At 43.5% G+C, this 14,232-nt stretch overlaps 2 protein-coding genes across 2 annotated transcripts in view; both read right to left on the bottom strand.

Moving 5' to 3' along the window:
- Positions 1–14,232, bottom strand: part of LOC146546175 (uncharacterized) — a 99,432-nt gene that overhangs the window by 60,234 nt on the left and 24,966 nt on the right. The gene's annotated exons all lie outside the window — the stretch shown is intronic.
- Positions 1,735–8,553, bottom strand: LOC146546176 (uncharacterized). The gene is made up of 3 exons (XM_085266649.1): positions 8,452–8,553; positions 2,166–3,434; positions 1,735–1,848 (listed from the first exon to the last, which is right to left on the bottom strand). The coding sequence occupies exons 1-3, from the start codon at positions 8,467–8,469 to the stop codon at positions 1,735–1,737; spliced, it is 1,401 nt and encodes a 466-aa protein (XP_085122775.1). The 5' UTR covers positions 8,470–8,553.

The raw sequence follows: 14,232 nt of genomic DNA, 5'->3' as shown, positions 1-14,232 counted from the left end.
CTTACCAGGTTGCCCGATCTCTTCACATATCTTCCTCCAAGCTCGGTCCTTTTTATTCCTGTCTCGGTACTGAAAGCAGCTGGTGTTGTACAGCTCCGAGTTGTTTGCTACCGCATTGATTAGCCTTCCCCTCCATTGAAGTATGAAAGGCTTTGGCTGGATCTGCCCCTTTGACCTAGGTAACAGCCACGTCACCAGGCTCCTGATTGGTTGTCGCGGCGCGATTTGACGCTGGAGTTCAGATTTTTCCAACTCGAGCGGTAGACGCGAAACGCGCGTATGCACAAAATGCAACACAAAAACTCACGCGCGTGGTTTTATTCGCGAGTCAAACGCGCCAGACGCGCTACACTGACGCGTCAAAGTCTCTTCTTTCATCTTCTGTATCATTCAGTTTGCATTGGTAATGCCCATTATTGTAATGCTTTTTAAAGATGAGCAAAACTTTATTTCACTTTGGGTTAGCTGGGATAAGTGATGGATGGAGGGAATTTTACTTCAGCCACAGAAATCCTAAACAGGAAGGAGGAGCAGAGTTACAGTGGATCACTATCCAGCAGGGAAACAAGGTTTATTTCAATTTCTTGGCCATGAGTGAGATTTACTGAGTGGGCAAATTAGGGAGACGACACCATCAGATCCCGAGCCCTCCATGTGTTAATCAAGAGACGGCTGCTGTGCTACAACCATAAATAATGAATAAATTAGGAGCTAAAGCTGAAAGGACAGTTTATTTGTACCATCTTCACGTGAACACATTCAAGAACATCACAGATGAAGAAACATTAAAAACTTCCACACTACATAAAGCAAGAAAAATAGTTTTTCTTTCAGGTGGTTTCAGAAAAACAGAAACATCAAACATCTCCAAGACTCTCTTTGAAAGAACTAAAAACCTTTGTTCTCATGGTCCAATCATGAGTGAACTCCCCGATGAAGCCTTGTGTGCTAAAACATGTCAGAGTTTTAAAGGTTAAACATGAGTTTCCAAAACGTTTTGCTGGAGAACAATGAACTATTTGACTGAGTTTCAATCATTTACAGACGAGCAAAACCAGGACAGAGAAAAAAGGACAAAACTGACTCAGTAAAACAACAGAAAAGAAGATCCCATGTAGATCTGTATTATGTAGAAGTTCAGCCCAGCAACCAGTTCAGTTCAACACAAGTTTAAATGATTCTATCTGAACTCTGTGGAGCCTGATCTCAAGCTTTTTGAGTCTGACACAGAAACCAGAGGATCTTTCTGTGTCTTCAGATTCACTGTGATCCAGTGATGGGAGTGATTTCAGCCCTGAGTGATCGCGCTGATGTTTGCACAGAGCAGACAATGAGGTGAATGGTTGGGCACATTGGTAACAGTGAAACAGTTTATTAGTAACGTGGGATCGTTTGTGTGCAGAGTATGAACTGAGATTCCTGAAGCTCTTGTCACACTGGTCACAGCTGTAGTTTCCTTCTATGTGTGTTCGTTCATGAATGTTACGATGACCTGACCGTGAGAAGCTTCTCTCACAGTGTCTGCACTTGTGTGGTTTCTCTCCTGTGTGGACTCGTTTGTGTGATTTAAGCTTCCATGCAGTGGTGAAGGATGACCCACACTGATCACAGAGGTGCTTTTTAACCCCACTGTGAATCAGTTCATGTTGTTTTAAGTGATGTGATGTGGTGAAGCTTCTCCCACATTCTTTGCAGTATTTCAGTTTGTCTCCAGTGTGTCTACGTTGATGTGTTTTAAGGGCAGCTTGCCGACTGAAAGTTTTTCCCACAGAGGTCACAATGAAAGTCTTTCCCACCACCACAGTGATGACAGGGTTGAGAACTGGATCCATCTGTGTCGCTCTGCTTCTAAACAAAGACACAAAGACAGTGTAAGTCAGTCCTTGTATCCTGAACGTCGCCTGAAATAAAGAGCATCTCTGCAGACGTCCAACTACATTTGACTGTTTCAGTTAACACACTCAGTTTACTGGGCTGCAATAACTACAATACTACCACCATAATACTACAGTAATACTAAAATCATAACTGAAAGGAAAATCTGAATAATCACTCAGAGCTGCTTTTCCATGCAGTAGAATTGCTAACATGCTAACACAGTTTAATGAGCAGAGTTGTTCCAAACAGTCAGGCTAAAATGACAAGATAACAATATAAATACATACCTCACAGTAGCTGCACTTGTAGAGTCTCTTTCTGGTGTGGATCTGTTGGTGTTGTCTCAGGTGATGTGGAGCTTTAAAAGTCTTCTCACACAGGTCACATTGATAAGGTCTCTCCTCAGTGTGGGTAAACATGTGTCGTTGTAAGTGTGCGTCTGTTGTAAACTGATTGCCACACTGTTCACAGCAGTACACATCATGTCTGGTGTGAATGCGTAGGTGTTTATTTCGGTTCCCTCTCTGGCTGAAAGTTTTTCCACAGATGTCACAGCTGTATGCCTTAATTCCAGAGTGGGTAACTAGATGACTCTGTAAGCTGCTACTGCGAGTAAAAGCTCTGCCACACTGATCACAGCTGTACGCTTTAACTCCACTGTGGATGAGTTGGTGTTTTTTTAGGGAACCCTTCAAGGAAAAAGACTTCCCACACAAGTCACAGCTGAACGGTCTCTCTCCAGTGTGGATGACCTGATGCTGTTTTAGTGAAGCCTTCAGAGTAAACTCCATCCCACACTCGTCACAGCTGTATGCCTTAATTCCAGAGTGGGTAACTAGATGACTCTGTAAGCCGCTACTGTGAGTAAAAGCTCTGCCACACTGATCACAGCTGTATGCCTTAATTCCAGAGTGGGTAACTAGATGACTCTGTAAGTGACTACTGCGAGTAAAAGCTCTGCCACACTGATCACAGCTGTACGCTTTAACTCCACTGTGGATGAGTTGGTGTTTTTTTAGGGAACCCTTCAAGGAAAAAGACTTCCCACACAAGTCACAGCTGAACGGTCTCTCTCCAGTGTGGATGACCTGATGCTGTTTTAGTGAAGCCTTCAGAGTAAACTCCATCCCACACTCGTCACAGCTGTATGCCTTAATTCCAGAGTGGGTAACTAGATGCTTCTGTAAGCTGCTACTGTGAGTAAAAGCTCTGCCACACTGATCACAGCTGTACGCTTTAACTCCACTGTGGATGAGTTGGTGTTTTTTTAGGGAACGCTTCAAGGAAAAAGACTTTCCACACAAGTCACAGCTGAACGGTCTCTCTCCAGTGTGGATGACCTGATGCTGTTTTAGTGAAGCCCTCACAGTAAAACCCTTCCCACACAAGTCACAGCTGAACGGTCTCTCTCCAGTGTGGATGACCTGATGCCGTTTTAGTGAAGCCCTCACAGTAAAACCCTTCCCACACTCGTCACAGGTGTGTTTTTTCTCTCCCTTTCTTCTGTGAGGTTTGTCGGCCTCCTGAGAGCGCTGACTTCTGGCTCCATGTTGGTCCTGCAGTGACAGAGATACAAACAGAGGCAGTGAGTGAAATGCAGTCGTGGAACAAACTCAACCTTCAAACTCCATTAACACTAGTTTTAAACCTGAAGGTGGAGCGTGGCACCAAACACCTTAAAGGTCTCTTATCCCCACCTGCTGGTAGTTCTAACACATTACATCCAACCTGCTGTTAAAGATAATTCTCTCACCCCCGTTCTCTGAGGCCTGCTGGAGCGGGGGGGCTAGGAGGAGTTGGCCGTCCGACTGCGGTCTGGAGTGTGGGGCCTCCCTGCTGCTGCGGAGTCGGGGCGGTCTGCCTCTCCCCACCGCAGGGAAAAGGGTAACACCACCTGGGTCTGGGTGCAGTTCCCCCCTCCAGGGGCAAGGGTACCTAGACCCGGTTTGTAGAGTACGCTTGGGGAGTGTGATCGCGTATACAGTGTCTCTTTATATTTGTCTCCACCTCGGTTGAGTGTGAAGTGCACATGAGAGCATGAGGGTGGGAATGGATGTTTGTGTCTGTGTGTGCCTGTATGTTTGTATTTATATGTCAGGTTGGGTATCAGACACCACCTCTCTGGGGACATCTCGGGCCTTCCAAGGTTTGGAGGCCTATCTCCACCCACCACCACTTCCCCTGCCGGTGGCGGACTCCCTCAGGTGTCGGTGCGTTGGTGGTTCTTTGTATCTGGGGGTGGGCGTCCGGGTGCACACCGGCTCACTCCTTGGCGGCTCGCTCGGGCCATTTCAGAGGTGACCGAGCCCCTGGCCTCTCGGCCTGGGGCTCGGTCACTCAGGCACAGCTGGCTGCCGGCGGAGCCCACGGGCGCATCACTGCAACTCCCCCTGGCTTCTGCTCCGCGGCTGCTGAATGAGCCCTCATCTGGGACTCTCCTCAGCTCTTACTGGGACAGTGGCGCAGCTGCCCCTCTGTGGGTCTTCCTTGGTCTCTTGTGTTCTGGGGGCCCCTGGATGTCTGGAGTTTTGATCTCCATACCCGCTTGATACCATAAAGGACAGGGCTGTGGCTCCCCACACTCCCTAGCAGATCATTACATGGAGAAACCTTTGGAATGCAAGCATGCTGATCCACACAGGTATGCACACAGGTGTACACATGGGTATTCACAGACGCGGACTAAAGCTTTCTTGGCTGCTGCCTCAAAGCACACTGTGCGCTGTCTATCTTGCGTGCTGAACAATATCGTCTATTATTTAATAATAACTATTGATATCTATGACTAGCTAGTTTATTGTGATGGTGCTTTTTTTTTCTATTATTATGTTGCTCTTTGTTGTTTGCTGTCTCCTCTGTTTGTTTTTTTGTTTTTTTTCTCCATACAGGTGACCCAGGAGTTTTTTTTGTTGTTTGTTTTTTTTTTCTCTCTTCCCCCCTTCTCACCGTCTCTTCTCCCCTTTGGTTTTCTTTCTTTCTCTCCCTCTCTTTCTTTCATTCTTTCCCCTGTCCTATTAAAAAAAAAAAAAAAGATGACAAAGGATGAACTGAAGCTCCGCCATCACGTGATGTCGCATACTGCTGTTTCTGATGTCACTTAAATAAAAAAAAAAAAAAAGATAATTCATGACTGTTCAAACACTAAAATCATGCCCATCCCTCCTGATTGTACACACACACACACACACACACACGCACACACACACACACACACACACACACACATTATTTTATAATTTAGATTATTTTGTTGTTTCCTATTACATATTTCTATAATTTGTATAGATTTATACAGAATTATTCAGTGATAATAAATCCTATGTTTGTTTATTCTAAAGGAACCCCGTTAGCTTCCACAACAGATGTTGCTCGTCTTCCGTCAAATACTCACATAAAATATTACACAATAAAGTGGATTCAAGATATCCACATAATTTCACTCTTACATCCACAGTGAGGTTTCACAATTGTTCAAATATAAGCAATCAATAATAATAATATCAATAACATTGAGGCACATTACACAAATTTCAAAAACAAATCATGTCTTACAATATTTACAACAACTAAAAGCTCTGTAAATCGGCTTTTAAGTGTTCATTGAAGTTTTGAATAATTCTCTAATTTTTTAAGGCAACTTATTCCACTTAAAAGTTGCTCTAAATGTAACAGTTTTACAAAACGTTACTTTTAACTCGAGCATTAACTAAATTGCAGCTTGTTGAAAACTGTGTAATATGATGATGTATTTCATCTGGATACTGCAGCTGAGCAGAATAAATGTGGTGTGTTTAACAGAATTGCTTTCTTTAGAACTACAAGTAAGCCATAGAATATTTTAGCCTGTACAGGAAGCCAAGAAAGGTTATTATGCATTTTATCAATATTAGTATAGTATGAACATCTTCACACTAATCTGGACGCCTTATTCTGGACTAACTGAAGTCTGTTAAGATCTGTCTTATTAGCTGCTGACCAAATGATTGAACAATACTCCAGATGAGACATTACTAGTGCATTAATGACATCTTTCATAATGAAGAAGTGATACACAAAGAGCATTTCATAGCCATAGCTATGCCTTGTCGGCAGAGTTATGTGACATTAGTGATGTTTGTACTTTCAGCGTTAACTTGGTTTTAAAGCCTTTAAAATATACGCCGTTCAATAGTCGACCTTCATCTGACAGAGAATGTGATGATTTTGTGGATAATTAAAGTCAGTCATATATCCACAAACACAACAAGCTGAAAGTCAGTGATGCTGCTCGGTTTGCAGTCCTGAACATCACGGCACAAGCAGGATTCACTGCACTGTTAATGTTAGCTGTGTTATATTGCTGCCTCTGCTCGGTGGTGTCGAGCCAAACGCACTTTAACGTGTGTTTGAACGAGCTGACGGTTCACTCGTTAAGCTGAAAGAAAGATGCTTTAATCACAGCAGTCACACATGTGTCCACTGCACCATCTGGAACTCTTCTTGTTTACACTCGTAATAACACAAACACTAAATCCTGCTTCTCTGGTGCTGTTGTGTAGCAGTGTGTACACCTGAGACTGTCACCTGTCTGTCTGTCCTGCACTCTCTCTCTGTTTCTTTCTCTCTGATTGTGGAATAAAAGTATGAACATGTGTTTATAAGTTACACTTGTGTTTGAATCCTGCAGCTTATCACACATTTGATTTCCATGTGTGACGACTGCAAGTGTCCAGAGTGAGGACAGACTGAGGGACCCACTGCTGCACATCATCTGTGAGGCTTTGCAGCCCTGATGATCCACCAGGACAAACTCAGCAGTGTGTGAGGAAGAGGAGGAGGAAGAGCCAGCAGCAGCTGACAGATGGAGAGAATAGACAGACTGTTCCCTGTTTGTGAAGGACTGCTAGGAAAGTTTAACATAACTGTCTGTGCTGAATCAGTCTTATTAGGTAATGTTCAAATAATGTGATCATCCCAGTGTTTTCAGTGTGGGAGAAAGTACTCAGGGCCTTCAAGTTACACACTATGAAAGGCAGCAACAAGTTTAATGTTCAGAAACCTAAAGTCTGTATCAGCAGCAGAATGGAGCTAAAAATAAATGTTGGTTTCAGTTCTATGAAGCTTTGAGTATTTTGGATCAGTAGCTGCTGTGTTTGTTGCATCATATTGCTGTAACTGTTTATATGCTTTATATATTCTGAGCTAAGTTGATCTATAGTGTTACATCATATTCTATAAGGATGTTATGTGTTTGTAGACGTTCTGCCCAGTTTGACCCATTTAGCAGACGTCAGCCTGTTTAAGGCTCTGATATCTATTCTGTGTGACTTAAAGCAGTTATGACATGGTCTGATTTTCTCACCCAATAAAGGAATATTTCATATATCAGTCTACTCTTCATTCTATCAGACACAGTTATCACAGCTCCTACATTTGCTTTTTACACATATATGTAAGCATTGAGCCACATTTAGTACCAACATATTAAAAGAACAATATTTGTCTCTTATATATGATACATCTGTATACACACTGTCACAGATACTTGTCTGTGAGTGAAGTGATTAATATAATAACTATAATATTGGCCATATTATATTTACATTACCACAGTGAGATGACTTTAGTCTCATGAACAACATCAGCTAATTGTTATTTACAGCTAATCTTAAACGACTGTTCAGCACAGAAATGAAGCCCAACAATCATGTTTCACAGTCCTGTGGTCTCAGCCTCAGATACTCATCAAATCACACAGAGCTCATGTAGAAACAAATGAACTAAATATGTTCTCCTTCATTTCTGTCAAACAAAGCTGTATGAAACGTTTCCAGCTGTTAGTATCATGGTTGCTAGGCAACCTGGGCAGCGCGACGGAGGCTAGACGTCCCATTTCACGAGCCTACGAGCCTCGCACTTCGGCCTTAGCGGTCTTTGAGTACGCGGCCCTTGAGGACTTTAAAGCTGCAGAACCTGAATCGGGATACAGCCATGATGATCTCCAGCCTCGTGCTCGCCAACATTCTCACCTGAGTTAAGAAGACGATCACTGAAATGGTCTCAGCAGGTCCTTTGATGACAGCAATGAAATGCAGCGGTAAGGCTTTTTGGGGATTAAGTTCGTTTTCATGGCAAAGAAGGACGATTCAGTTCATCTGATCACTCCTCATAACATTCTGGAGTGCAGGCAAAATGCTATTATAAAAACTTAAGCAGCAACTTCTCCAGGTTCCAATATTTATGCAATTCTCAAACCTTTTGGCCACGACTGTATAACCTCTTCTGAAGTTTAGTGGATATTATACATGGTTATGCTCAGGATGTGTCGGCCAGTTTCCACTGGAAACGCCTTTTGGTTAAACTGTCAGCGAGGAATTTGCATTTGCACTGTTACATTTTTATATAACTTTAATGCACATAAACAACAGCTGCTTGTTTCAGTGAAAATACATTGATGGCTTTTTAATAAAGTTGTGCAGCTGTAAAGTATTTTGTCTGCTGTCAATTCTATCGTCAGCTACATCGTTATGGCAAATGTTCAAATGTATATGGTGATAAATATCTTTGGTCATATGGTCCTGCTCTGTCTGTCACCTTCTGTGTTGAGCTCATTGTTTCCTCTGTAGTGGCTGAGCTGAGTCCAAGTAGCTGAAAATGTTCCTCTGCTGCTCCGTCAGACTCTCCTCCTCCTGCTGATCAGCTGGGACACAAAACAGATCTTTGTTAGGCTCCACACTGCACTGAAGAGTCACAGTGTCTCATATGTTCATCTGACAAGTAAAAGAACACATTTTTGTTTCCCGAGGTGGGCAACTTGTTGGAAACAAACACAAAAGGTTTGAGCACTGATACCTGCCATTGCTGGCATTGAAAGATGCAACGCCAGCAATGTGGATTGTCAAGACTCAAACCAATCATCAAGCAAAGACAACAGGGATCAAATGTACCGCATTTTGTTCCGGGACGTACTCTGCATGAAAACAAGCGCTCACTCTTCCTGCTCAACAAATGACACGGGCGGAGCCTTATACCACGTGATACAGAAGCTGTGCCGTGTGATGCTAAAATTAGCAGGGAAACAACAACGGAGAGCACGTCAGGGATGACGAGAAAGTGACAGGAGAAAATCCGTCCCGGTCAACCACCCAAACATCAATAACGGGAACCTTATACAGCGCTTCCCTATACACGTCGAACTCCCGCAGGCACAAAGACATTACGGAGGCTATCACTTATCACCTGACCAAAGATATGGCTCCATCAACACTGTGCAAAACGAGGGATTTAGGAAAACGATCAACACCCTAGACAAACGCTACACAGTGCCGTCCCGCAACTATTTTTCTATTGTTGCACTACCTGCTCTATACATGCAGCGTCGAGCAACGGTGGAGACGGAATTTCAAGCAGGACAACATTTTGCTGCAACAACAAAACGTCAGACATTTGTTGATTTATGTTTATTTATTGTTATGAGAGAATCATGATCTCAATTCTAAGCCAAAAAAATCGTGATTCTCATTTTATGCAAAATCGTGCAGCCCTAACATTAACACAAAACTATTGTTTCACCAGAGAAACACACATGAAGAGAGAGAGAGAGACAATAACAGCTACCAAACAGTCGTCATAATTCGTCACACAATGAGAAAAGGACAAATCAACAAGTAACAATGACTAATTAATATTAAAATCTGTAACATAATGTATTGTTTGGAGTTTAGTCTGATTGGTTCAGGATGAGCTGCCATTATCCAATCACACGTCTGCTTACCTGCATCTTTTCTCTTTTTTCTAACCTGAGCACCTGATGGCTTTGAACTTTTGTTGTCCATCTTCCATTGGATTGAATTTTGCGCTCCAGTACAAACGCAAATCCCCCAACCCGAGGATCAGCACAATTAACCTAACAGCAGGCACGTGCAGGGGGGGGGGGGGTTAGAGGGGCTTGAGCACCCGCCCCTTTCCTGATGGGTGCCCAAGGTGCCCTTTTGTTGAGGCAACTTTTTTTTTTTTAATTTTTTTTTTTTTTTTTTAATGTGTGTGTGCGTGCGGAGTCCTGTCTGTGCCCCTCAACAATAATATTTAACTATTAATCACAGTTTCGCTAAATAAAAGGATCTGGCTTGCATCAGTCACATGATCACATTTAACCAATGATCACCCTTGACAGCAGAACGCGGTGGTTACGAGCCGGGAACGAGCTCACAAAGAGCACGCGCATTTGTTGCGGTCCGGAGCTGTAGGAGAAACACAAGTTAACTCAGAGACACAGACTGATGCGACAAAACCAGTAAGTAGGTGTACAGCGCACACTGTAGTGTGTAGCACACAGGAGTATTAGCTTATTACGTACACGTTGGTAAGCTGTCTTGTTGCTACTGACAAACTGAAACAAACGAGCGTGCTGTGTGTGCAACAGCGTGACAAACATTACCTGTCCTTTTATTAACTGCACAGGTTAATAACTCGTACAGCGTAACTAGCATGACGGAGTTTATATACTGCTGGGCGGGTGCTATGAAGTTACTGATAGTAAATTTTATTTTATGCTTAAGGTTAGTTTCTCAAACTTCTCAAAATCTTAACAAATTGTGCCAATCCTTACATGTTGCACCAGGCTGATTTATCATCAAAAGTGGAGAAGTCTGTGACAGAGGAGACAGAAGAGCAGGAGAGAGAGATGGAAGAGCAAGAGAGAGAGATGGAAGAGCAAGAGAGAGAGATGGAGCAAGAGAGAGAGATGGAAGAGCAAGAGAGAGAGATGGAAGAGCAGAGAGAGAGATGGAAGAGCAAGAGAGAGAGATGGAAGAGCAAGAGAGAGAGAGATGGAAGAGCAAGAGAGAGAGAGATGGAAGAGCAAGAGAGAGAGATGGAAGAGCAAGAGAGAGAGATGGAGCAAGAGAGAGAGATGGAAGAGCAAGAGAGAGAGATGGAGCAAGAGAGAGAGATGGAAGAGCAAGAGAGAGAGATGGAAGAGGCAGGAGAGAGAGATGGAAGAGCAAGAGAGAGAGATGGAAGAGCAAGAGAGAGAGATGGAAGAGCAAGAGAGAGAGATGGAAGAGCAAGAGAGAGAGATGGAAGAGCAAGAGAGAGAGAGATGGAAGAGCAAGAGAGAGAGATGGAGCAAGAGAGAGAGATGGAAGAGCAAGAGAGAGAGATGGAAGAGCAAGAGAGAGAGATGGAGCAAGAGAGTGAGATGGAAGAGCAGGAGAGAGAGATGGAAGAGCAAGAGAGAGAGATGGAGCAAGAGAGTGAGATGGAAGAGCAGGAGAGAGAGATGGAAGAGCAAGAGAGAGAGATGGAAGAGCAAGAGGAGAGAGATGGAAGAGCAAGAGAGAGAGAGATGGAAGAGCAAGAGAGAGAGATGGAAGAGCAAGAGAGAGAGATGGAAGAGCAAGAGAGAGAGATGGAAGAGCAAGAGAGAGAGATGGAAGAGCAAGAGAGAGAGATGGAAGAGCAGGAGAGAGAGATGGAAGAGCAGGAGAGAGAGATGGAGCAAGAGAGAGAGATGGAGCAAGAGAGAGAGAGCCAGGGCATCGATTACTTTGCTCGCCCTGAACCTGCCATATTACAGGCCTTCTTAGATTACCACCCACAGCAGAACAGTAGCAGTGCAGTTGTGATGAGGGTGTTCAGCTGTAAAGATGGCACCAACAGGAAGTGGCTTACTTATTGCAAAGAACGCCATTTATTGTTCTGCTTTGTGTGTCTGGCATTTGCAAGGCTGACTGACACCAGCACATTTATAACAGGCACGAGTGACTGGCGACATATACATCTGCGCACAGAGGAGCATGAAAAGAGCAACACACACCAGACCTGTGCTGAAGCTTTTTTCTTAAGGTGCTCAAAAGGCAACATCAGGAGCTTGTTTGCTGGCAGTCAGTTGTCAGCTCACAGAGCACAAGTGAAAAAGAGACGGCAAGTTTTAGAGCATATGGTGGATGTGATCAAAGTACTTGGGAAGAGGGGACTCAGCTATAGGCATGTGGAGAATGAGGCTGCATACACTTTAGGTGATAACACCATCGATCATGGTAACTTTCTGGAACTGATTGTGTTATTAGGCAAGTATGATATGTGCCTTGGAGAACATTTGAATGACTGCATTGAAAAAAGCAAGAAGTTGCATCAGACCATGGATCAAGAGGTAGAGGATCTCTCATCACCCTACTCTCCAAAACAACTGTCAACTCAGTGATTGATGCACTTGGCCATCTCCTTCAAGAGAGCATCGCCAGTGATGTCCAGAAAGCTGGGATGTTTTCTGTTCAGCTAGACACAACCCAAGACATCACAGGTTATGATCAGTGTTCAGTAATCATCAGGTATGTTACTGAGTCTGTGCAGGAGAGGCTTGTCTCCATAGTGAGGTGCGAAGCATCCCACGGGGCAGTACTTTGTAAACTTGCTTTCTGGAGTTTTAGAGCATCTGAATCTAGACAAGGCCATGTGCATTGGGAATGCAACAGATGGTGCTTCAAATATGCAGGGCCAGTACAAAGGCTTTTCAGCACTTATGACTGCCCAGTCTCCAACTCATGTGCATGTGTGGTGCTATGCACACATACTTAATCTTGTGATTGCTGACACAACACAAAGTGTCATTGAAAGTGGATCACTCTTTAATTTACTTAATGACATAGCTGTGTTCATCAAGGAGTCCTATCACAGGGTTAATCTGTGGGAGAAACAAACCGAAAACACAAGACACAGACGCCTCAGTCCAATAGGTGAGACACGGTGGTGGGCCAAGCATGATGCCCTCCAGAAAATCTTTGGACATTTTGGAAAACCAGATGATGGCCTCTTCGTTGATGTAGTGCTGACGATGGAAGCCATTGAAAAGAGGGAAAAAGAAAAGCCAGCTGTTCGTGCCAAAGCACGAGGCTTTAAAGAGTGTCTCTTGAAGCATGAAACTGTGTTAACAGCACAGATATTTCTTAGAGTGTTTGAGCAACAACTACTCTGTCAAAGTACCTCCAGTCAAAGGGGATGGACATTCTCTCTGCCCATCATATGGTGACTGCCACACAAGATGGCCTCAAAAGTATTGCCAGGGACTTTCCAACTGTGAAGACAGCTGCAGACACATTTGTGAAACAGACAAATCAAAAACTAGAGGAGAGGGAGAACAACACAGACATGGAAGTGGAGGCTGAACTACCTAAAAAGAGAGCCAAAAAGAGAAAAGGCATGGCCGGAGAGATGCCTGAAGATGAGTTGCAAATCAATGCTGAGAAATCATATGAGGTGAAAGTGCACAACATCATCCTGGACAGTTATTGAAGCAATCCACAGACGATTTGTCATACATGGCCCTCTTCTTGCCGATTTGGCATGGTTGGACCCCAGGAAGTTTAGCCAGGTCAGAACAGTTTCTCTTCCAAGTAATGCATTTCAGAACCTCAGCGCCTGTCTACTTAAATTTGACAGCAGGGCTACAGTTAATAACCTTCAGTCAGAACTGAAACGTTTTGCTGAACAGTGGGAAAGGCTTAAGACATCACATGTAGATGAGTACACGACCAGAACAGCAAAGGACAGATCTGAAGAATGGGACGAAGAAAGTGAAATTGTGACCGAAAGCTGTGGTTCTTGCAAAAATTGCCCACTGTGCTGCTATCAAATACTCAGGCGGTTCAACATGCTGTCTGATGCCTATCGTCTCCTTGGGCTGGCATACAAGTACCTGCTGACCCTCTCCCTCACTCAGGTTGCCTGTGAAAGAACGTTCTCTACACTCAACTTCATTAAAAGCAGACTCCGAAGCAGCCTGTCTGCAAACAAGCTGGAGATGTTTATGCTGATGGCCACTGAAAAGGACATTCTCATGTCATTGGACTCTGACATGGTCATTGACAGGGTAGCTGAGAAGAGTGACCTGCTGAGAAAGCTCCTTTTGTAACCTGGTGAGGTGAAATAAAAATGAGCAAAACATTCCTAATTATCTATTGTTAATATTAAATTCAGCTTTATTGTTATTGCCTAAACGAATACGTTTAGTATCTACCTTCACTTCAAACAAGTCAAGTGATTGGTAAATGCTTAGAATTTGTCCATCTTAATAGATAGAATAAATATGAGATTGGAGTATTAGGCATTTATAAACATATATTCTTACAGTCTTAATCTGTCATTGTTTCATTTCAGATGCTGTCAGTCATTTTAGGAGGACTGAAGTGTGTTCATTTTAAGTAAGTACTATATGGAATATGATTCAACCATTTTTCTAGAGTAAGCATACCAGTACTGTCATCGTCTGAAAAAATCTATTAAGTACAATTCTTTCTCAACCTTCACTGTCTGTCCTTTCACTTCATAAAGGTTTCCATGTCTTAAGATATGTTCAGTGTTGCTGCTGATCTCTCT

The sequence above is a fragment of the Mchenga conophoros genome, unplaced genomic scaffold, assembly GCF_057382185.1.
Source record: "Mchenga conophoros isolate Kocher_MC1m ecotype Shallow Benthic unplaced genomic scaffold, M_conophoros_male_GT1.1 unmapped_scaffold_6, whole genome shotgun sequence".
NCBI classification, from domain to species: Eukaryota; Metazoa; Chordata; class Actinopteri; order Cichliformes; family Cichlidae; genus Mchenga; species Mchenga conophoros.
Note: the sequence above shows the minus strand (reverse complement) of the source record. Positions and strands in the feature narration are given on the sequence as shown.

Bases quoted from the DNA above. Each gene is read 5' to 3' on its own strand.
- LOC146546176 (XM_085266649.1), bottom strand. The intron at 1,849-2,165 runs GTATGTATTTAT...GTCTTTGTTTAG, and splicing joins ACAAGTGCAGCTACTGTGAG to AAGCAGAGCGACACAGATGG.